This window comes from Metarhizium robertsii (genome assembly GCF_000187425.2).
Source record: "Metarhizium robertsii ARSEF 23 chromosome Unknown MAA_Scf_1, whole genome shotgun sequence".
Lineage (NCBI taxonomy): Eukaryota > Fungi > Ascomycota > Sordariomycetes > Hypocreales > Clavicipitaceae > Metarhizium > Metarhizium robertsii.
Genome location: NW_011942149.1, coordinates 4,969,955 through 4,993,702, shown reverse-complemented (window position 1 = coordinate 4,993,702; position 23,748 = coordinate 4,969,955). Strand labels below are relative to the sequence as shown.

Genomic DNA, 23,748 nt, shown 5'->3' with positions numbered 1-23,748 from the left:
CTTCCTTGGACTTGATCATGATGAAGGCTGGAATATGTATTCACCACACCCGTACTGGCCTTGTGAATTCAAGGCTAGACATAATACAATGAATCAATTCAGGTCAAAGACGACGTGTATAAAAAAAGAAAAAAATGCTTGTTCTTTGGCTAGTAATTCGTACGTTTGTAATTTCGTTCATGTCCATTGCTTGCCATGTAATTGGTGTGATGCTGCTTATCTACTCCTGCCTTCTAAAATATCCATCATCAGCACTTCACGCAGTTTGTCTTGTGTAGCTCATGAGTAGGTCGAGCCCTCGGGGGGTTGAGGAGTTTTTTTGTTCATCGGGGCCGCCATATATCTGGGCAGTGTCAGCGGGATCCCTATTTAGTAACACACACTGGCCAGGGCGGGAATATTTTACCTTCTTAACTCGATAAGGACTGTCTCCATGGTGTTTTCTCGTTTCCACTGGGCGAGGCAGGGGAGCTGATTGGGATCGACCATGCCGTTGCGTGGATTAACACAAGGCAAATTAACCTGGCTAACAAACTGGATAGTAGGAGGTGCATCAGGGTACTTGTCGCCACAGTGCATTTTGACGCTGTAGATGCGATTCTCGTGAACAGACTGTTACATGCGGCGCATGACAAGTCAGAAAATGGCTCAGTAGAAGCAATTTGCAAGGTGCAAGAATAGAATGACGTGTTTCGTTTGCTTCTTCGTCTGCTAGCAATCCGTTTTGTTCTTGGTACAAACGCGGGGGCTTCCATCTTTTGCGGCGTATGCAGAATTCCAGCTCGACAATCACTCACATGAGGAGGCCCCAAAATGGTCCCATTCCAGTTGCTCATGAGCAAATCCTCGCTGTCTTCGAGGCCATAACTACAGGCTTCAGCACCAAGGCCTTTCTCGCCCTTCTCGAGCTCCTCTAGCAAGCGGAAGTTGCGCGGAACCTTGGCGGTCATGTTGGCGGGACAGGAGCGTCGTCCGACGACGATGCAGGTGGGCTTGAAAGTTATGTTCCGAGGGCGGAGAGCACTGCACGGCGAGCAGGGTGTTCCAACAGGTTGGCAGCTGATTTGGACAGATGGAGTATCGGCTTGGTTCAGGACCTGAGTCTTCTAAGTCGAGTGTAGTGTAATGTTCTGCGTGGCCTGGTGCCGGTAGATCGATTGATGGCTGTGAACGCGGGGCAACTTCTAGTTTCAACCTCCTCAATGTTCGTCACAGCCCACCACAGTTTGTCTTGCTCCTGCCTTCAGCCGCGGGAAACTTGTAGCCACCACGCCGCTCCTTCCCTGTGGCTCAATATTGGCAGCCTCCGCCCCGCGCCTGCTCTGACTAATCCGCAACCCATCGTGGTTCAGCCCAACAACCGCAGTTGTGTCGGCCCCGTTTGAGACAAACACCGGGGTTCTTATTGAGACGGGTAAATCTCGGCCCGCATACCCTCCAGTAATCAGGCAACCAGACGCTGAGAGTGCAGTTCCGGTTACATCGTAGTGAGAGCTGTCTCGTTTTCTCTAGTCGACGTTCCGACAGGCCAGAGTCAGAGCCAGAGCCGTCCGATTTCGAACCTCTCGACCACTCCAACAGAGCTCGGCTCATGAGCGGCGTCGTCTGCATTAAGCGGCTGTGACGTACGCGAAAAGCCCATCATGCTGAGCCTATATCTGACAAGAGCTGCTCTCCGGAGCCCATTGCTCTCCCATCAATCCCGCCTTTTTACCTCGTCTACCCGCACTCTCCTTCCTGCCAGCTTCGCCGGACCATTACCTTCATATTTCCAGAAACCCCGACTTCCGGCAAATACAGTTGTTCGCTTTGTTCCCCAACAGACGGCATGGATTGTCGAGCGCATGGGTAAATTCAACCGCATCCTTGAACCAGGTTTGGCCGTCTTAATACCCTTCATTGATCGCATTGCCTATGTCAAGAGCCTCAAGGAAGCTGCTATTGAGATTCCCAGCCAGAGTGCCATTACTGCCGATAATGTGACTCTTGAACTCGATGGTGTACTCTATACCCGGGTGTTCGATGCTTATAAAGCCAGGTAAGCTCGTCCTTCACGCCCAGCCGGCCTTCCGTACGGCAGCCTATGACCAATTGCTGTTCTCGGAGGCGGTCAAACACTGCAAAGAGGAAAGCGCATACTGACATGAGCTTCCCTTTCATAGCTATGGCGTCGAAGATGCGGAATATGCCATCTCCCAACTTGCCCAGACGACTATGCGGTCTGAGATTGGTCAGCTTACTCTTGACCACGTCCTCAAGGAACGTGCAGCCCTCAACACCAACATCACTGCCGCTATCAATGATGCCGCCGAGGCATGGGGTGTTACATGTTTAAGATACGAAATTCGCGATATCCACGCCCCTGGACCCGTTGTCGAGGCCATGCACCGACAGGTCACAGCTGAGCGATCCAAGCGAGCGGAAATTCTCGACTCCGAGGGCCAGCGCCAGAGTGCCATTAATATTGCCGAGGGTAAGAAGCAGAGTGTCATTCTTGCTTCAGAAGCTTTACGTGCAGAACGCATCAATGAGGCGGATGGTGAGGCAGAGGCAATTCTGCTCAAGGCTCGCGCCACGGCTGAAGGTATCGACGCCGTCTCCAAGGCCATTCTCGAGGGCCGGGAAGGCGCCAAGGGTGCCATCAGCTTGACTGTGGCTGAGAAGTACGTAGAGGCCTTTGGCAACTTGGCCAAAGAGGGTACTGCTGTTGTGGTCCCTGGCAATGTTGGTGATATTGGTGGCATGATCGCCACTGGGCTGAGCGTGTACGGAAAAGTTGGCGAAGCTCAAGCAAAGTCTATGGCTAAGACCGCCATCGATACATCTGCTTCAACAGAGCGCGGCGACAAGAAGGAAATCGAACAGCCCAGATCAGAAGAAGAAGCTGCGACCATAAGAAAGGATGCGATGAAGGAGAGCATGCTGGATGGCTTCGATCAAACAACTGCCAGAAGATGATTGAACAATTGTCTTTGACAGATGTAGCCATCCAGTATATCCTTCCTCATGTGCTATTTGCAACAAACATACACACGCTACTCATCCATGATACTGGAGCCAAAGGCACTCAAAACGGGAACAGGAAATAGTGTATTTCATCAACTGTACTGTAAAGTAAGTGGGGAGGGAAAAAGGGTTCTTATGTGTTTTCGACATTTTGACCGTGCCAGCTGGACGCGATTAGGACCAAACCGGGGTTTTACAGTCTCATGCCGCAAAACGGAGCGGATGGGTGGCGTATTCACTGTACTCATAGGCGGGAAATGATCTTCCCTTTTGAAATATACAACCTTATATTTGCATGTTGCGGTGTCACGGAGTTTTGACTGACTTATAAATCTAACAGGTCAATATTGTCATGGTAAAGATATCACTAGGTCCTGCAGCAAAAACTTTGGCCACCGCGCCCAGATATCTTTTCAAGTCCCAAAAGCTATTTAATCACCTAGCACATATATGCCTTTGTATGCAGATACATGATGATTTGGGCGTTCTAGATGCTGGTGCCATTAACAGCGATGTATGCAAGTGTAAGTCATGGCTGAATCGTACATCACGTAGAAATCCACCAGTGCACAGTTTCATGGGATTCTAAAGTTATATTGATTGCCAGTACATCCGCCTTCCATATGGCTATGCGTTTCCCGCTCTCCATAATTCTTTCGATTGTCCCCTGTCAGTCCTAATTTAGCACCGCGGACAAACGTGCCCTTTCTTATTTTCTTGTCAACACGCCCTCGTAGGCGTTACAGTTCCATTTCTCGTATTTTGCCTCCCTTGAATTTGTCAAAGGCTAGGCATGTAGACTAACAATCGACAGGGTGGCTTTTGGTCATGTGAGTTGGTTTGTAGTGTCGATTGCTACGAAACGAGCGAGATGTAGAGATATTGGCCCGTTTCTCATCTGCTCGATCCATTTATAAGAGAAGAACAGCGGCTAGGAGACCCAGCAGGATGCTGGGGCTGTTGATAGCACCAACGCCTGTTGGGGAAGGAGAAGGATTCTTTTTGTCATCAGTAGGTGAAGCACTACTGGCAGTAGGGGTACTGTCACCCGAGCTAGATCCAGATCCAGATCCAGATGCCGAAGCAGTGGCAGAACTGGATCCAGAGGCAGAGCCGCTGCCACTGTCAGAGGTCTTGATACTTGGAGCGACACGGAGGGAATATGTGCTGGTGGCACTGCTGCCCTGGGTCGTTGTAACTCCGCCGGAGATATCAGAGGTCGCGGTCACAGAGCCAGAGGTCGTGGTGCCAGAACCAGAGCCCGAGCTCGAGCCGGATCCAGACGCAGGTCTTTGAGGCCCGCTGCACTGGGTGGTGCCGACACAGCTAGTTCCGGCAATGCAGAATATACCATTGCTCTGGGAGCAGCATTGAGAGCCCCCGGGGGCGCAGGACTTGCCACACTTAACACGGTCTCCTTCACAGGTGTTGGAAGGTGGACCATAGCAGGTGTGTCCAAGGGGACAGCATCCATCTCTCTGGCAGCCGTATCCGACCCTGCAGAAGGTGCCCTCTGACTGCGAGCAGCACTGAGCACCGATGTCGATACAGCTGTCACCGCAAGCAGTACCGGTGTCGCACGCAGCAGAAGCTCGGAGAGAGAGGGCCTTGAGATCACCAATAGGTGAGGTCATGGACTCGAAGGGAACCTTGTCGGCAGCAACGAGCACAGCCAGGGAGAGAATAACAGCCGAGGCGAGCATCATGATACAAGTCGGAGAAGAACTCGGCTGGATACAACAAAAGACGAGAATCAAATGCGAGAACCAAATGAGGATAGAAACAGAGAGAACTTGTGTTTCCGGAACAAGACAAAACGCCAAGTTAAATGTGTTGGCCACAGGAGAAGATGAGCGGTGAGCAAAGGCCATCCCATCTTATTATAACACGGACCATCGCAGAAATATGTATGTTGGCTTCTAGGCCACAACGAAGTGAGCCTGACCCTAGAAGGTTTGATATGCCAGCGTCCTTGAATGACTGTCTGCTTGGTCCGTGAGTGATTCTCTCGCAGCATCGTGCTCACCAGCGCTGGCGATAGGACGCCCTGACCTACAACAAGTAAGTCCAATTAGCAAAGCGAAGCCATTCTCAGCCCAATTGACCGAGCCAGGATCTTGCGGATCACTTACGCCACAAACTGAGTCCCGAATGGATCAAGGACTGAAGGCTTGCTCCGCTGCCTTGTCAGGCAAGCCTCAATACAGATCTGCGGAATATTACATTATGACTGGCCGCCACAGGCTAAGAACCACCCTTGTCACCTAGATAGCGTATCCTCTCTCCGCAAGATGAATTGTCGGTTGAGGGGAGATATGCAGGAACAAAGTGCGGCTGATATTTGGTCACATTCTGTTAAGAAAAGCCTCAAAGAAGGGACACACAGGAGCCAGCCTGAAGTTCAACAGCATCGGGAAGATAACGATGACAGCAAATTATGTGCCAGGTTTGTACAATGCTCTCCCATTCACATTTTTCTAAAACCAGTTGATAATATCGGGCAATTAGTATTATTTATTTATCGGTATCCCGGAAATGCAGTGTGTATAAGTGCGGTATAATCCCAAACCGCGTTTGTCGTCTCATGTCTGAGTGGACACTGGAGATTGTGAGCGCCTGCTGATTTTTAAATTTAGACTCGCTGCAAAGATCATCATGGTCTTGACCAGTCAGCAGGTGTAAATAGAGACAGAGATTTGAATTCTGACATTGTCTGCCAGGGAATCCGGGTCATCTAAGAGACTGTGTCTTTGAGTAAAATTGTATCAGCCTTCGCCTCCTGTCTTGATGCACCGAAAGTGGTTGACGTTTGCTTGTATCAGTCGAAGGTCAATCTCATCACGATCTCGTAAACGCTTGCTGCAGATCGTATGTCCGTCTGAAGTGTGTGAGTAAATACCCCTGCGTCTTTTGGAGTCAGGAAACCTGATGAAAAGAATGAACCACTGTGCCGACTATCTCCTCGCAGGCCAACCTGAGTTCAATCTTCTCGCCACGCTTAAGCTCCAAGCCCAGAATCAGTTGTTTGTGTTCCGCAAGCTTATTCACACTCCCGCGCCAAAACCAAACAAGTCTCCCGTCGCCGCCTTCCATCACTAACGTAACCCAGGGGTTGTTTTTATTCCAGAGTGGTACCTGGTCATTCTCGTACGCCAGCACAACATGACAAACCCAAAGCGGAGATTGTGACATCTCGGGTTGATCATGCTGATGGTCACCACGGGGAAGTCTATCAACTAATGCGTAATCTTTGATGATGTCGAACTGGCAACACAACTTGGGGAACCCAGCGAGCTGTTGCAACAAGTTGTGACCGAATGGTGGGTTGCGGCTCATCAACCTTTCAATGTTGCAGAAATCGGTCTGGGCCAATTGGTGAATACTCTTTATGCCACTTCGAAATAATTTCTCCATTTTCACAGAACCAATACCATCAACCAAAAGCAGTTCTTGGCCAGCCCCTTCCCACACACCAGACTTAACACTCCGCAAAACGTCCAAGACCACATTTACGCCCCTGCCGTCCCTTCTTAGTCCCAAAATGTCCGTGAGGCATCGTAGGGTTCGGTCTAGAAGCGCATAGATGCGGCCTCTTTCTTGATAAAGCTCTTTTCTCGCAGCCCCGGATATCTTGTTGGGCCATCCAGTGCGGAGAAGGTCTATCTGAACTAAGAGGAAGACCTTGTGCCACGGTTGAGTAATTGCTTCTTTGATGGTATATGGGATCGCCGTGTGATCGTTGATTTCGCGAAAGAGATTTTTTTCGGCTTGTTTCAAGGGGAAAGAACGAAATTCGCTTGCGAGGCATGACTTATAGAGGACTTGCCGTCGATCCGGAGCTTGTGAGATGCTGCACAGAGCTTTCATAGTGACAGAAGAAAGCTTATATCTTAATTGCACTTCATGAATGTTGGACTCCATATCTTCGGTACTAGAATGAACTGGTTCTGTAGCCCCGACAGATTGTGTGCTAGGGTGAGGCTCGGGAGTACTTTTCTTGTGACGATTCATGTTGGCGTGCGTCGACGAGCTTGCATAGGTTTCAGCGTCGGGGTTCATAATTGCGCTCCTCGCTCGATGCTGTTCTTTGACACTCCTCTATGTGAGGATTCCAATATGAAGCGTCTGACAGTTTGAGTTACGGTGATTAATTACTGTCTAATGGCAAGTGACAGGGCAACTTTGTCACGAGGCAAGCGCGATCCCGAGGGCAGGAGCGGCCCGCAAGCCAAGGCAACAATGAGCAGTATTTGTATTTTGTAGAATTTAAAGCAGATTATGTGATAATAATTTAACTTGCACCCGGCTACCACCATACTACGATGCTTCTTTGGCATCAAGTTAGACTTCCTAGGACATCATGTGATGCCATTGTTGTAGCTGCTAGCAGGGGCTTACAGGGTGTTGAATTGAAAGAGTTGATCTGAGCCGTGGCTTCCAGCTGCTATATATATCCTTCATCTGAACGCTCCGAGGGAGAAGGATTGACCGTAATATCTGTAAGGAGAACTTTCATAGGCCGTGCTGAGACTCAAGATACTCGAAAATGTTGGCGAATACTCGGCGACGAGCTTGATGCTATGTTGGTAGATGGAACAGATATCAAGCTCACGAATTGAAACCATCTATCTGCCACAGCAGCTTTTCTAAACGCTCTTCGCAGATCGTACTAGCTTGAAGGAGGAAAGTGAATTAATCAGTTTTGACTGAGAGACCGATAATTCGCTTTTTAATGATGTAACTTGCCTAGCAAACCTTATAATATGATTTCAGAAACCGCTCGGGTGTTTTCTGACTGACGAGCCGCATATTTCGGATCTCATACCGCAGGTGCATCAAGACGAGGTCGAAGTCAAGACAATGTCTCTGTGGACTGTTTCTTCAATGAGTTTGTCATGCCTAGCGTTACTGGCGAGGGATGTTGCACATTGGGCACCCAAAATTAACTTCCATTGTTCATAGTGCCGTCCTGAAATTGTATACTGGTTCCAGTGAGGCGTTTTCGGAAAGCAAGGCGCCACAGAATCGGCCCGCGCCTAGAACAAACTTCAGTCTTGTACAATCTAGGTAAGATCGTCAGGCTACGATAATAAATACAAGTCGCCTTTCCTTTGAACACCCCATCTAGCCGCAAGCGATGCATGGAGTAAGATCCCAGAGATCCCAGGGGGTATCGGGTGGTAGCTGGGGAAGGCTTGCTCGATACTGTTACACTTCTGGCGTCGAATGTACCCGGCGTCTCGTCTACAAATCATCACACGCACCATTTTGTGGCGTACCGTCGCACTCTCATCACCAAGACTCCTCGGCAATACAATTTCAGAGGATAGCGAACGGAATCTGTTGTTGTCCAAGAGCGTTAGTTTGCCACTGAGGGGTAACGAGAAGTAACTTTCCAAGGGGCGAAAGCGCGAGAGCGAGGTATATTGTGGTGACTCAGACAGTGATGCTCGTAGTCTTGTTCCAACTGTTCTGTCGTCAGGTAGTTTTGTAACGAGGGGAAATACAAGAAGCCATGGCTGTGGTTAATTAACAAGATGGAACCAAGGCGATGGAACATACAACCTGTGTATGGCAAATGAAAGGCTCAGCGCGCGGTATTGCACAAAGATGTTCACCCGTACAGACTAGGCAGGTGAGGATTGAAGCTAGGGAAGTCACGGTAAAGGCAACTGTCCAAACAGTTCTTGCTTATTCCGCCGATTGGCAACAGTTGGCACGAAATACATAAGGCAAGAGCAGGAGGCAGTGATACAACGTGAAAAAAAAAAATCCACCACATACCCAAACACGAAGTTCTTTACTCATTCACGTATGTATATGATTTGAAGGACCTCGGAATTGTCCTAATACTCTCTTTACCTGCCTACGTTTACTCCGTCCACACTTTCGCGAGAGACTTGTCAGGTTATCATCATGTCTTGCAACTGCTTCATAGTGCCGCCTCACCTGCTCAAGGGAATAGCAAATTCGACTCACAATTCAGAAGAGATACGCAAGTCCGCCCAAAATGGGCTGGAATTACATGCCAAGTTAACTGATGCTCGCAAAAAGCGTTTGGCTTCTCTAAGCCAGCCTCGGGGTGCTCGTGGTGAGGTTCCTGCTCCTCGTCCCGCACCTTTTATTCCAGAGACGGTGCTGCATCATCTATCCATTGCTGAAGATGTTGACGAGGCCGTCCGTCAACGTGCCAAAAGAGACTTGGAGCATTTTCAGTCGCTGATGGCACCCAAAGGTTCTTAGGGTTTCACTCGCAGTTTCTGCTTTTTGGTCAGAGAATGCTAACTGTGAATGGAATCACAGCCGAACCCCAAGAAGAATCGCAATCCATGGTAAAGCCAAAGAAAGACCCAAAAGATGCACCATATCGAGCCGTCTACGATGCTGAACACGCAACCAAACCAACAGAGCTGCCTGGGGAGTTGAAGAGGGCCGAGGGCCAGCCCAAGACAAAGGATAATGCTGTCAATGAAGCTTATGACAATGTCGGTGCCGTCTTGGATTTCTACAGGAAGAAGTTCCACTGGAAATCGATCGACAACAAGAATTGTGATGTCATCTCGTCAGTTCACTTTGGCGAGAGCTACGAAAATGCCTGTTGGTTGATTCCCCGTCTATATTGCCCTCCTGCGTATGAACTAATATGAAATGGCAGTCTGGGACTCGCAACAAATGGTGATGGTTTTTGGTGATGGGGGAGAGTTTTTGAGCAACTTTACAAACTGCATCGATGTTATCGGGCATGAGTTGACCCATGCTGTCACGGAGCACACCAGCCCTCTCGTCTATGAAGACCAGCCAGGCGCCTTAAATGAACACGTCTCTGATGTCTTTGGCATCATGATCAAACAAAAGAAGGAGAACGAGACTGCTGAAAAGGCCGACTGGCTGGTCGGTGAAGGCTGTCTCCTGCCTGATGTTAAAGGATTGGCCCTCCGCAGCATGAAAGCCCCAGGAAGTGCATACGACGATCCACGATTCGTAAGTATACTCTATTATATCTTCAACTCCTTTATATCCCCTAACCATTTTTAAAAGGGAAAAGATCCTCAGGTCGATAATATGAAAGACTACAAGAATACGTACGAGGACGAAGGAGGAGTTCACATCTTCTCCGGCATTCCGAACAAGGCCTTCTATCTTGCATCCGTTGCCTTTGGGGGCTACTCGTGGGAGAAGGCGGGGCAGATTTGGTGGAAGGCTATGAACAGTGGGAAGATTCCGGCTCGATGCAGTTTTACACAATTTGCCGATGTTACCGTGGATTGTGCTGAAGAAGAATTTGGCAAAGATGCTGCAGAAATTGTCCGCAAGGCATGGACCGATGTTGGTGTCACTCGCGTTATCTAGGAGAGTGACAATTGGTGCAGTCCGTGGTGAAGGTGAAAAGCATATTTACATTGCTCAGTTGATGTATGCTATCATGACTCTTGTTACCTAAGTACCTTGATGCAACAAAATATCGTTTGTGTATTGAGTTGAGGTCCTTACAAGGTGTGAAAGGGCCAATATGCGCAACTTAGCAAGGATAAGGTAAATCCCAAAGTCAGAAACATGCATGCTAGCGTCGCGACTCGTCTTTAGCGATAAAGTTGGTGACGACCGAGGCAGGCTCGCAAATATATTTGTTCATAATCAACGGAGAAGCTACCCTAGGAAAGTGATGTCTCACAGTGGGGAGAGCAAATATAGATGGACAGACCAGACGGCTGACTATCACACACGATACCATAATATACTCTAGCATATTGCTGTATACAGGCCTATGGTTTCTCAAAGACTAGACTATGAATTCTAGGACCATCCCGACCATGAGTCGTCAACCCCAGCACACTTTGTTTAACATTTGTAACGTTCGACTTGCTTGCCGTGGCAACGTTTCCACCAACATCAACAAACCTTTTTTTGGCATGTGTTTTCGTAAATCCATGGCAACTCTCCACCCGGCCGCCAGCATATGTTGAGGCGTACGATATCGTTTTAAATTTTCGATTTGAATGTTAATAGATATGGCTCGTCATTAGCGCAGGGATATGAGAGCATCAATCTCGCTGTTCAGTTCGTACTTTTCGCGGCCTGCATAGCCCCCCCTCCCCCACCTCGGTAGAATCCGAGCAGTTACAGATCAATCTCACTCATCCCATCTCCTCCATACGGAGTACTACTACGTACCTGGGCTGCCTTTCGGTAGATTTTCTGCGCACAGATATCATATGGTGGCGCAGTCATTCACGGGGGCCGGGGGGGGGGGGCAGCAAACCCGGGAACTGCACGATCGTTTCCCGCCTCGCCCGTCCCCAACATGTCAATGCATTTCGTTGAAGCGAAATCGTACCTTCACCTGAGGCCAACGGACAATGTGTTTCACAAAAAATTTTTTTTTTAAAAAAAATTAATATAACAGGCCCAGCCCACAATGCCGAGCCAACATCATGCCAGAACAAGAATGTGCGTCCAAACAACCCCGTGCAGGTGAAATTACCAGTGTAGTGGGGCTCTATGGGGGCCTGTAGCGGTGCCGGCACCGTAACAGAGGTGCCAAAAGGTGCCAAAAGGCCCTAAAAGCTAGTGCCGTGAGGTGCCGTGAGGTGCCGCGAGGTGCCAAAGGTGCCCGTAAATTTAAGGCCGGCACCTTCCATATAATAAAAAATAAGCACGTTGGTTAATTAATTGTGACTGTTGTAGTAGTTATATGTAATACTTAATTTATGATCTATGAAGCCATGTATTTAATCCCTGTAAATACCCTTTTTTATGCCTTGTAAAAATGCCCTATAAAATTCCTTTATTTAATATTATGTAATTGGTGATGTGCGGTAATAGGTGTGTTTTTTTTTAGCGTGTATGGCGGCCTTTGGCACCTTTTTAGCACTAATATGTAACCTTGCCGGCACCCAGCCGGCACGGTATCGGCACCGTACTAAAATATGGCACGGTAGTATTACTTAAGTATACGCTGCAGATAACGTACCAATTTTTGGTATGGTAACAGCATTCCAGCTAGCTCTACTACTCAATGTTGACACATGCATGCACGGCGAGCAGAGCATGTCCGTACAAATGCAAGCGCCTGTCTGGTTACTCTGGTACCTGCATCTGGCCCACTGGACATTCTCCTCACGGGGCATTCCGGCACCAGACCCTTGCTCACCCCACGTCTGCCATTCACTTGGGCAGCTAAAACCTACACAGTCGACACTCTCACGTACCAAAATCTCTTCATCCTGCGCATATACATGCAGCCCAGCCTTCACCCTCGTCCGAAAACAGCAACTTCTTCACCCCACCGTATTCCTACATCATCTCATACCCTTATCCTCTTGGCCTTCGCCATCCTGTTCCTCGCGCTGGCGCTCCTCATCCCTCACAGTCTCACAAACTCTGCCGTCCCCCGCCTCCGCCAGCTCTCCAGTCATCTCCTCCGTCGAATCCACCTCCCAACTGCCACAATGGTGACCGCCCCGCCCTACAGCCACGAGCTCGAAGTCGCGCAGCTCGCCGTCCAGCGAGCCACCATCCTCACCAAGCGTGTCTTCCACGAAAAGGCCAAGGGCACCGTCGACAAGAACGACAAGTCTCCCGTGACTATTGGCGACTTCGGCGCCCAGGCACTCATTATTGCTGCCCTGAAGCACAACTTCCCTGGCGATGCCATCGTTGCCGAGGAGGAGGCCGCACAGCTGAAAGAGGATGCCAACCTGCGTCAGACGATTTGGGATCTAGTCAAGGATACCAAGTTGGACGATGAAAAGGCTGAGCAGACGCTCGGTGGAGCTATCCAGAGCGTCGATTCTATGCTGGAACTAATTGATCTTGGAAACAGCCCGGGTGGTTCCAAGGGTCGCATCTGGACCATTGACCCTATTGATGGGACTAAGGGGTTTTTACGAGGTGGTCAGTATGCTGTGTGCTTGGGATTGATGGTCGACGGGGAAGTTAGAGTCGGAGTACTCGGTTGCCCCAACTTGCCTGTGGACGATTCGGCTCGTTTGACAACAGACATTGGATCCAACGCCACCGATGAAGGACGAGGGGTCATCTTCTCCGCGGTCGAGTACAAGGGAGCCAGTAGCCGGCCCTTAACGGCTGGCAGTCTCTCCCCGGACAGCAGACACATTGGCATGCGTCCCATCGAGGACCTCGCAAAGGCCACCTTTTGCGAATCCGTCGAGGCGGGACACTCCTCGCATGATGATCAGGCCATCATCTCGCAGAAGTTGGGCATCACAGAGCCGTCGGTCAGAATGGACAGCCAAGCTAAATACGGCTCCATTGCCCGTGGTGCGGGGGATATTTATCTCCGTCTGCCAGTGAAGGCTAGCTACCAAGAGAAGATCTGGGACCACGCGGCTGGTGACTTGATTGTGAGGGAGTCAGGTGGCCAAGTTACGGATATTTACGGAAAGAGATTGGATTTCAGTGTCGGTCGGACGTTGGCGAACAACAAGGGTGTTGTGGCTGCTCCGTTGGGCGTTCACGACCGGGTGTTGAGGGTTGTGCAGGAGGTATTGAAGATTGGGCAATAAGCGATACCTGGGCCAGCAATGAAAACAGGTTTGATGACTAAAAAGCTAGCAGACGAGAATTTTTCGATCGATCGATGAAATCCGGTTCGCCGATATGGCCACATAGAACAGGGGTGCACTGGGTAGCGACGAGGGGGAAAGCAGGAGAGAAAGCAGGGGTTGCGAGACAATGCATTCTTGGGCCCAATTTCCTGTTAGGGGCATGACCGACATTGCTGTTGGTCGGGGATGCGTCTTGGTTGGCTGCGGTGTTGCCCTTTGTCGTGTCCCTGAAACAATTGTTCAATGCACTCGAGTATGATGAGACTGACCGTCGACGAGGATAATGTCTCAAGGCAGGCTGTACGTGGAAGTATTGACTCGAAAACGAAAAAAAAAGACGCTGAAATAAAAAGAAGAAGGACGCTTTATTTATTTTATGTATGCGTGTAAAGACGATCGATGATAATCTAAAGCTGTCTACCAAGTGCAAATCAAACTGGGCCTTCCAATCCCGCCCGCTAGGTATCCATGTAAATCAAATATCCACAAGCACACCCGTCTTCGTGAGTCGTCGCATTAGCCGCCTCTCAAAGACACCCTGCCCATTATATCTATCTATTCGGCTAGGCAGTCCAAAATAAAAATCGCAAAAAAAGATCAGAAAATTCCTCGTCGAAAGGGGGTCAAAGCAAATCTCCACATCAAAACCAAACACCAGCGTGAAGTCTTCATAGCCAAGAGCCAAGTTGTGTGCCAGGAATGGTCTCTTTGTAAATAAATAAGAAAATTCGAGTCGAATTGTAAAAATTAGATGGTCTGCTCTCCGTGTACCGAGCGGTATATCCACTGTGCTTCATACTACATGCTGCATCTCATGACCAAGAAACTGTACAACCAGAATAGAAGAGTTGGATCTTTTTTTTTAAAAAAAAAAATCAAAGCAATTGATCCTTTCGGCACATTTACAGGAATAGCTGGGCCATGGCAATGCCAGCACCAACCAGGAGAGAACCACCAATGGCAGCAGCACTGCGAGGAGCGGCACCAGGAACGGCGGTGGTAGGGACGGTGGTGGGAGCAGAGGTGGCCGAGCCCCTCGAGCTGGTGAGCGTAGCGCTGGCCGTAGAGTTGGAGGAAGCCGAGGCAGAGCGGGAGACGGTGGTGATGGTGGAGTTGGCCGAAGACGTCTTGGACTCGGGGGCCTTGGTGGTGGAAGGCTTGCTGGAATCGGTCTCGGTCTGGGTAGCAGAAGCCTTGGAGGAGCCAGAGGCAGAGGCAGGGGCGGAAGCAGAAGCAGAAGCGGAAGCGGAAGCAGAGCCAGAGGCGGAGGGAGAAGGGTCCTTGCTGCTGTCACCCTTGATGACTTTGATGCTCTCCCAGCTGCCCGACTTGTCACCGTAGATGTACTCCTTGATGCCACCGTTGGCGGGGCTGTCCTTGCCGGCGTAGTCGACAATGGAGATGCTCTTGTAATAGGCGTCGAAGGGAGCCTTGGAGAAGTCGGTGAAGCCGCCAGCCCACTGACGAGTGCCCTCAGGAGAGTTCTTGCCACCAGCGCACCAGGTTCCGAGCTTGATCTGCATGGGAGTCTGGGGGAACTTGTCGCCGACAGTGGCGGCATCGAGCACTCGGACGCTCTGGCCGTCGATCATCCAGTTGACCTGCTTGGAAGTCCACTCGACGGTGTACGTGTGGAAGGAACCAGTGGGATTACCAATGGGGTGGTACTTGCCGCGGTCGTAGGTGGTAGTGTCTCCCTTGCTGAAGTAGTTGGTCTGGACCTGGGCGTTGTCGGAGCCGACAAATTCCCAATCAATCTTGTAAGTGAGAGCCTCATGTTAGCACTTTTCACACAACAATCAACCAATTTTCAGCCTGGCAATGAGAACTTACCTCATCGAGATCATCAGACTGCAAGACAGCCGAGGTAATAATACCGGCTCCGGGAGCTGCCTGCATAACTACATCGACACGGCCGAAGAAGATGTACTTGCCAGTCTCAATGGTGGGAGCGTTGGTCTCGGTCTGGATGGTAAAGACGGCGCCATTATCCTTGTACGAAAGCTTGGTACCTTCGGCTTCCGAGAAGATGGAACAGGCTCCCTTGGTGAAGTCGCAATCGGACTTGCCGCCAAATGCAGGGTCAGCAGGACACTCTGGATTTTTGTCAGCACAACAACTCTAACTCAACTCAATATGTAACGGAACTGTTCAGGATCAACGCTGTACCTTTAACCAATGGAGAACACTTCGTAAAAGTTTGCCCTTTGGCAACAGTTGCCAAAGTAAGGGTTGCGATGGACACAGATTTGAAGAACATGTTGACTGGGGATGGTGGTTGTCGCAGGATGGTGACGATTAGTATAAATTGAGGCTCGGTTTTTTCGTGTAAAAAGGAACACGACGAGCGGGATATGTCAAGGACAATATAACAACGAAAGCGAGTGAGCTCGTTAGCGAAAGACGAGAAAGTTGATAAGACAAGAATGACACGCCTAGTGCCAGTCAAAGAGAATCAGCTTTAGTGATGTAAAGAACAGGGAGGACAACGACTCGACAAAGCAGGCACGAGGGGAGGCTGAGTGGTGCTTTATTGCTTTCTGGAGGATGAGACTGCCTGGCCATCTGGGAACAATCTAGGAACCAATAACACCAACGGCATCTGGATCCGTCCATCCAACCTGGGTCAATCAGCCAAGCCTTCCACACGTCGTGGATCCCTGGCGTTTTGCTTCTCTCGGCAACGCCATGGCCAATCTGAGCCTGCGCCTGACAACAGGGCCCTAGCGCCACTCTCGAGATATGAGACATTGACACGCCTAGAAGGCAGCCAAGCCCATCCTGGCATGACACTTGAAGCTCCATTGATGGCGTTTCTGGATCCGCCCCAGCCACCCCTGCCCATTGCAGGGCCCACGTTTTACGAAAGGGCAGGGTCACAAGGGGTCAGAGCCGCAAACTGATAGCAGCCAGCCTTACCGTCGCGGGCTCTGGAGATGACGCCTGTCTTGTCCTGGCTGCGGATGGAATCACCCGGCCGCTCTCGTGTTTATTTCGGGCAACGGCCCATGCCAGCACAATGCTGGGCACGACCAACGACCAACGAGCTAAGAGCTACGAGCTACGGAGTACAAGCCGCGCAATACGGGCCGTGAAGTCAGGGTTAATTAAAGTCACAACTTCGTCCGTCCTCTACAGCCTAATTACTACTAGTCAGAGATGGTGAACGGGGCGGTCGGCACGGCATGGGACGCCGCAAAAAGACACTGTACTCCATACGCCTCCTCAGTCTCCAGAGAACGAGGTTGGGGCCTGGCCAGTCGATCAACATCGCTTACGGAACATGGTTTGAAGGGAACTTGGGGGGCAGATGGACAATCAACGGACATCAAACGGTGCGGGACGTTGAATAGAGACGGTGCGGACCGGTGGCGGAGTGGGGGCCATCGGCCATTGTTGTGCGCGCCTCGCGCAGACTCGGCAAGAGCCAGACAGTGCCAGACAGTGCCGTTTCCGGCGCAACAAGGTCGTCACTTCCCTAGCGCTGCCCCTGGTTGACGCGGCTCTTTCCCTTGAATGACCTCCCCCCTCCTTCCCTTTGGAGTTTGGAACCGAGGAACCAAGGACCCTCCTCGCCCGACCTGGTCGACCCCCCGCCCGCTTCATCTTACTCTGCGACCACTCCGTATTCCTGCTACTCCTTTTGCCTATCGGGTTGCTCTTGGTTACGTGAACAGTCATTTGAGAACGATGAATGGCCAGTGCCAGCCCAGCCACAAGACACAACACTGAGCCGACATCCAACTTTATCAGTCAATTGGCTAAAGAGCTAAAGAGGGTCAGATCGTCTCGACAGGTACGACCAAGATGTCAATCGCTCGGTGCAGCCTGTGGTGACACCGAGCACAATGATACCTCAGCATCTGGGGTAACGTGTCGTACAGAGACCTGCAGGCTGTCAAACGCTTCAGTGCGCACATCAGCACGGATCTTGTGCACTGTTGGAATAGTAGGGCTCTGTCATCAATCCTCACTCAGGATGGATGCTGACGAAATGGCCGGCCACATTCTGAGCAGTGAGGGAATTGTCGTCGACACAGTGCTGACGGCTGAAACAGGAGCATTAACTAGTGCATTTCTTCAGCCAGCCCCCAATGCGCCGTCTACGTTGTGAATTTCTATCTGTCTGATAATATCGACCGCATCTTTGGGCGACGGCACCTGAACACCTCGTCGTGGGCACAAAGCTTTGGAATTCGCAATTTGTTGTCAACCCAGTCGACAAATTTCCACGCCGTGAGCCAAGGCCTTATCATCTGCAGGGGCAAAATGGCAGGCGCACACACCATGCGAATAAATTGCCCACGACGCCAGCCAACCGCTACGCCCAGCAATGCGCGGCACACCGGCATCCCACCACTTTGGTAGTACGTCTGGTATGCAACGCACAGTGCTCCTCAGGCAGATTCGTATTCAGGCTCCGGACCATGACTGGTGGGGCTGTGCTGAGAGGATCGATCAATTCCTCCATCATGTGGTTCAGTCGATTTTTTGTTCTCTTGCCTAGTCCGTAATACGACTTGCTTTGTCCCTCCTTCTCGGCGACTGCCGCATGAGGCCAGCAATCGTGTTGCCGGCCTGACCTTATTTGAACAAAGGCACAAAAACGGCCCCTACCGAGTCTAACGAGTAACGAGGTTGCAGCGGCTCGAAACTTGCCATTGTCGGTGGCGGTATACTCTTTTGAGATCTACGATGGTGCCTTGACGTGCGCTAGCTGGCAAACTGGCTAGTCCTGTGCTGAAGTCTGCTAAGTGGGCTCTTTGCAGCCATTTTCTCCGACATGGCAGACACATTGACAAGTCAAAAGTTGACTACGTTGCGCTAGTTGAGCCACATTATCGTCTGCCGCTCCGCTGTTCTAAATTTACCATGCCAACACGTCCACGTGTGCAGGGACCAAACCCTTTTTGCAACACGCAAAGTCGTCAGTCTTTGACGGAGGAGCTTCGTACTGTAACGAACCATTATTTCGTCACACCAAGCTTGGTAAGTCCATGACGTCTGAACGTGTGTTGGGGGGCAAAGAAGGCAGCTATCGTGGAACATGCCGTAGTGTCTTGCTACCTATTCTCACGACAAACTAACTACCCATTAATACACATATTTACGGCCACAATACAGTCTAGAAGGGTCTGAGGGATTTGCCATGGCACACTCCCACTGGTTTCTCGAGCCTGCCAGGTCATTTGATGGATTTCACCATCAACACGTGTGAGTCACTGTCTATTAGCTTATAATAATCATGGAGATGGCTAAGAGTGAGCAACAGGAGCATAATATTAGTTGATATACTCGTCGTTTCGTGGTTCTTTGCCATATTTTAGGCGATCATTATACACTGCCCGCAAGGAATATCACACCATCAAATGAAGGAGACTGACGACGGTGTCAACAGGGTGAGCCGTTGTACAAATATAACGTGACATCCATGCAAGGCGGGTTGTGCATGCACAAAATGGCAGCAATCAAAGAGATGGTGCAGCTACCCGTACCCAAATCACTACACGCGGCCGTGTAACGAGCAGTACTTGGACCATGGATTTCCATTTCGAGGTCATTGCAGGATGTATTCCATTGTGGGAGGCCAACAGCCGCATCGCCAACTTTGGGATGTCGCCAGGCATTTGGAGTACACAGTATTCTTCTATTATATAGGCATAGGGTAAAAAGCATTCTATCGAACAAGGCGCCTGGCTACCAAGCACTGTACTACGGTATATTGTAGTACATTAGAATACGTCTAGATACTTGGCTGTCACATAATATGCTATGGTAATTTATAGCATATTAGCGTGTACTTGGCTATCTCGGGCTACGATTTTAAAATACCGCGGCATACTAGTATAATTGGGAGACGGGGCAAAGCAGAAATATTGATAGAGGCTCTAGTGCAGTATAAGATCTATGAACAGCTCACATAGTCATCTTAATGGTCCTTGATGATTTGAGAAATATCCTCCGAATCTCTGCTCTCATCGTGACATCCGGCACGAGACCACTCACGGTTGCCAATACGGAAAGAGAGAATCTTCTGTCATCTTGAAAAGGTGGTGTAGCTTCTTGGATACCCTTCATCTTCCATTACTTCATGTTTCACGGACAAAGTAACCGAGCAGCAGATCTTGGTGCCTACTATTGCATACTATCAAACGCCGCAGGGGTTAGATATGGGTGCGCAAACTTGGAACTGACATCCGTGACACGGTCCTTAGACAGCCAGCGGAAACTTGATGGAGGTATTCTAATAATAATAGAGGATTCAAGTTCCCCAATATAGTACCAACCCTTCCTCACCATCTTGACGAACAGTGTTGAACCCCAAAAAGGCGCAAAGCTTCAGACGCGTCTCGGGGAAGAACAGTCCGCCACCACTTACACAGCGTAGACAAAGACCTGCGCGATATCTATTTCGACTGGGCGACATGCCGACCTGCTTTCATCGAGTGGCCCGTGCCTGTCGGAGAAGTCTTGTTTGAGAGGCGGCTGACCATTACCCGTGACGGTATGGCGTCACTTCCACCACAATTTCATTGTTATCCAACAAAAGAGTTTTGCATTTTTTATTCAACCGCATCGCCGTGCTATCCCTGAATTACATGGAACGCTTCTCTACATATTATGGTAGGCGGTCTGTTCACTACCCCTCTAGGATCTTCATCCTTTATCACACCCTTCTTAGCTAGCTCTTGCTATTGATGGTATTTGATGCACTTGAGCTCTTGTGTGATTGTCATTTGGTCCCTCTTTGCTCTGCCGTGAGGTTAATCACATCACTAAACGAGCTACTCTATTTATACCGAACAATGTAGCATCTTGATAAACAACTTATGGTCGGAAATGTCCTGACAATCATGCCGTTGCGAATTAAGTGCTACGATGCGCAGAATGGGTATTTATCTACCTTGTAAGCAAATAGTATACACTCTAAATAGAATATAGTTTAAAGTACAGGCCTTCGCGCGCAGGCGCTTTTAAATTCCTTGTACTAGGATTGCCTGATTCTTGGCGTGTACACGTAAAAACAGCTTTAACGGACTGGCAGGACGGCGGCGACGGATTGACAGCTGCCAAAACTTCTGGTATTTGACTTGTAAATAGAAACTGTTTATTCATTTTTACTTTCTTCCTTCCTCTCTCTAACGCTTTACCAGAACGTTTAGCATTTTACATCACGATTACCACAAAACGTTGCTCTTTTAGCGCCAAATTCTTAAACCATCTGTATTTGGTATTCAGATATCTTGATTTGTCGTTCGGGCTTTTTTTCACGTTTTCAGTGCACGTGGCGTAGTTCCAATATTTCCTGCTCGGAAATTCACTTGGAGTCAGGATGTCGCAACTCTTTCAGAAAAAGGAATTACGTCTTTTAACAACACCAGAATGGGATCGGTCCTCGCTGAAAGATCGCATTATTTGGAACAGACGTCTGCAGCTACATGATATGTCTGAAGATGCCGGGCGTCTTTTCACAGACGATCAGTTGCTCGCAAGATACAATCCTCGTATCGTAGCCCCCGAGCAGTTTCGTTTTTCAACAAATCCATACTGGATGATGCCAAGTATGCCGACTTCTACGCCTATCCCACCCGCCGCCCCTGCAGCTGAGACGATTCAGACTCCCAGGAAATTATCGTTCAACGAGGCCTTCTCAGATGAAAATTGGGAGAACCTAGACAACAATACTGCTGCTGCTATAGCATTTATTCGGGATATAGTATGGCCAAAATTACCGCCCTAAACTACAAATACAATAGGACCGCCGCCCACGACGACGACTTTTACGTCTATCCCTATACGGCAGCCCCTGAGCAGTTTCGTTTTTCAACGAATCTATACTGGATGGTGCCAAGTGTGCCGACTTCTACTTCTATCCCGCCCATCGCCCCTAAGAACCTAGACAATAATTGTCACACGGTTGATTCACAATGAAGGCCGTTTCATGATATGGCAATAATTCAATTCATGAAATCATTTAAAAAAAAAAAAAAAAGGCTAGATGGTCATGCGAGCCCACTAGTAACACTGCATGTGAGCCGTACCAGGCTCTGGGACTGTGACCAGCAGTGAGAATAACGCCGAGTACACGCATCGTGATGCGTTAAACACGCCAGCCAGATGGTGAAACACCGAGGAGCTAGGCAAAAAAAAACACTGTGACTTAGTTTATGCTCATCGCTGAGGGATAATTCAACTCATCTAATAACAGTCTTTGGTATCAAAGGTCCTTGGTTTTCCTCAAGGGCTAGTCAACTAAAAGCTCTTTAAATATAAAAAGTTGGTGAGGGTCTTCTGTCCTATGTCCCATGATCATTGCCCTCGTGTAATCCCGTGTGACACCAGCTTCCTCTCCCTCTAGCCCGTCTTCGAGCTATTGTGTATTTGGGTCGTGATAATAATGTTACTGTCCGCATAACCTGGTGTCAGGACTTGTAGCAGATATAATAATAAGTTAAAAGTTATAGTCTAGAGAGCGTTGCGAGAGCAAGGGATGTAGTAAAACGAGATTAGAGTAGTCATTGAGGAAGCATTCCAATTCAACAGAGTCTAGACTGAATCAAGGGACATAGTTTGTTGTCGCATCTTGAGGGCGGCCATGGAGATTATTTTAAGTTCTTAAAACAAAATGGAAAAGGTTTCGAGTTAACAGGACAGGGCTCTTGTAGTGGTTCGAATCATCTGTTCTATTCAGTGCAAGCATCTAATAAGTTCTTGCACTTCTGCAGAATTGACTGGCAACTTGGTCCCCGCGACAGGATCTGGTCATATCCAATGTGCCCAAAGGTATAGGGTAGCGCCATCGCCCATGTCTCCGCCACCCAACCTCCGTCGCTGTCGTCACTCGTCGTCGTCACTTTCATCCTTCACATCAATCCAACTCCTCTTCAACCCTTGAAATCTCACCAAATCTGCCCACCATGCAGGGCTTCAACATGGGACGCTACGTCCCGCCAGACCTCGAAGGCACAACCTCAGCCAACAAACTCCATAAGAAACACGGCCTCGGCCAGCGCGCATCCAAACTCGCCTCCCACGGCATCCTCACGGTGCGCTTCGAAATGCCCTTCCCCATCTGGTGCACCTCGTGCCCCAAACCAACCATCATCGCCCAAGGCGTGCGCTTCAACGCCGAAAAGAAAAAAGCAGGCGCCTACTACTCCTCTCCCATATGGAGCTTCCGCTTCCGCCACGCCGCGTGCGGCGGGACCATCGAGATGCGGACCGACCCCAAGAACACCGCCTACGTCGTCGTGGAGGGGGCCACGAAGCGAGACACAGGCGAGGACAAGGGCCCGCGCGAAGGCGACGAGGCCCTGGCCATCATGACCGACCAGGAGCGCGAGGCCCTGCGCAAGAACGCCTTTGCGAGCCTGGAAAAGACCATCGAGGACAGGGAGAGGCTGAAGGCGGCCACCCAGAGGATCGACGGGCTGCTCGACGCCCAGGCCAAGTTCTGGGACGACCCGTACGCGCAGAACCAGAAGCTGCGGAGGGCGTTTCGCGCCGGCCGCAAGGAGAGGGAGCGAGAGGCCGAGCGGGCCGAGGACCTCAAGGACAGGATGAGCCTGGGCATCGACCTTGTCCCCGCGACGGAGCACGACGCCACGAGGGCTGCCCTGATCGACTTTGGCCCGGGGGAGGATGGGCAAGCCGCGCAGAGGGCGCTGGCGAGGCCGTTGTTTCAGACGGCTGGTGGTGACGGAAACGGAACGGGCGACAGGGACGCTGCGAGGAACAAAAGTAGCTTTGTCGCTGACATTATGAACAATACGCGTTGGGCAAAGGATCCCTTCTTACAAAAGAAGGACGGCGTCAAGACGGCGCGGATCCAGGGCGTCAAGAGGAAGAGGACCGATGACGAGGACAGGAATCCCTCGCCTGACAAGGATGCGAGGAGTGCTTCTGCATTGGTGGAATATGATTCTGACTGATTTGTGCGTTTGGTTTGGTTTGGGCATGGCGTGGCGTTTACGGTTTGTTGGTAGAGCAATATACCCCTTTTTTTTGTGCTCTACCAATTTTATGTTCTGGCAGATGGAATCGTCTCCCGCTACTGTGCATGACATGTTGCTGTGTTGGCGTGGAACGTGGGTTCTTTTGGGCATCGGGGGAAGAGAGGCGCGGCGTTGACGTTGTGCTTGGTTTATCTGGCTTGGGCGCTGGTTTACTGGTG

At 50.1% G+C, this 23,748-nt stretch overlaps 8 protein-coding genes across 8 annotated transcripts; 4 read left to right on the top strand and 4 right to left on the bottom strand.

Moving 5' to 3' along the window:
• Positions 1-402: 402 nt before the first annotated feature.
• Positions 403-950, bottom strand: MAA_02056 (Ubiquitin-conjugating enzyme, E2; the record flags this gene model as incomplete). The annotated part of the gene is made up of 2 exons (XM_007820054.1): positions 403-612; positions 798-950. The coding sequence occupies 2 exons, from the start codon at positions 948-950 to the stop codon at positions 403-405; spliced, it is 363 nt and encodes a 120-aa protein (XP_007818245.1).
• A 693-nt stretch (positions 951-1,643) lies between these two features.
• On the top strand, positions 1,644-2,958 carry MAA_02057 (Stomatin; the record flags this gene model as incomplete). Its single annotated transcript, XM_007820055.1, has 2 exons — positions 1,644-2,038; positions 2,163-2,958. The coding sequence occupies 2 exons, from the start codon at positions 1,644-1,646 to the stop codon at positions 2,956-2,958; spliced, it is 1,191 nt and encodes a 396-aa protein (XP_007818246.1).
• A 959-nt stretch (positions 2,959-3,917) lies between these two features.
• Positions 3,918-4,709, bottom strand: MAA_02058 (uncharacterized protein; the record flags this gene model as incomplete). The annotated part of the gene is made up of 1 exon (XM_007820056.1): positions 3,918-4,709. The coding sequence occupies one exon, from the start codon at positions 4,707-4,709 to the stop codon at positions 3,918-3,920; it is 792 nt and encodes a 263-aa protein (XP_007818247.1).
• Positions 4,710-5,922: 1,213 nt separating this feature from the next.
• MAA_02059 (matellopeptidase-like protein) lies at positions 5,923-7,065 on the bottom strand (the record flags this gene model as incomplete). The annotated part of the gene is made up of 1 exon (XM_007820057.1): positions 5,923-7,065. The coding sequence occupies one exon, from the start codon at positions 7,063-7,065 to the stop codon at positions 5,923-5,925; it is 1,143 nt and encodes a 380-aa protein (XP_007818248.1).
• Positions 7,066-8,922: 1,857 nt separating this feature from the next.
• On the top strand, positions 8,923-10,356 carry MAA_02060 (matellopeptidase-like protein; the record flags this gene model as incomplete). Its single annotated transcript, XM_007820058.1, has 4 exons — positions 8,923-9,241; positions 9,310-9,603; positions 9,662-9,987; positions 10,045-10,356. The coding sequence occupies 4 exons, from the start codon at positions 8,923-8,925 to the stop codon at positions 10,354-10,356; spliced, it is 1,251 nt and encodes a 416-aa protein (XP_007818249.1).
• Positions 10,357-12,032: 1,676 nt separating this feature from the next.
• MAA_02061 (uncharacterized protein) lies at positions 12,033-13,532 on the top strand (the record flags this gene model as incomplete). The annotated part of the gene is made up of 1 exon (XM_007820059.1): positions 12,033-13,532. The coding sequence occupies one exon, from the start codon at positions 12,033-12,035 to the stop codon at positions 13,530-13,532; it is 1,500 nt and encodes a 499-aa protein (XP_007818250.1).
• Positions 13,533-14,476: 944 nt separating this feature from the next.
• On the bottom strand, positions 14,477-15,834 carry MAA_02062 (glycoside hydrolase family 16 protein; the record flags this gene model as incomplete). The annotated part of the gene is made up of 3 exons (XM_007820060.1): positions 14,477-15,331; positions 15,408-15,670; positions 15,744-15,834. 3 exons carry the CDS (start codon positions 15,832-15,834, stop codon positions 14,477-14,479), a joined length of 1,209 nt encoding a protein of 402 aa, XP_007818251.1.
• A 6,658-nt stretch (positions 15,835-22,492) lies between these two features.
• On the top strand, positions 22,493-23,506 carry MAA_02063 (DUF572 domain-containing protein; the record flags this gene model as incomplete). Its single annotated transcript, XM_007820061.1, has 1 exon — positions 22,493-23,506. One exon carries the CDS (start codon positions 22,493-22,495, stop codon positions 23,504-23,506), a length of 1,014 nt encoding a protein of 337 aa, XP_007818252.1.
• Between the last annotated feature and the right edge of the window lie 242 nt (positions 23,507-23,748).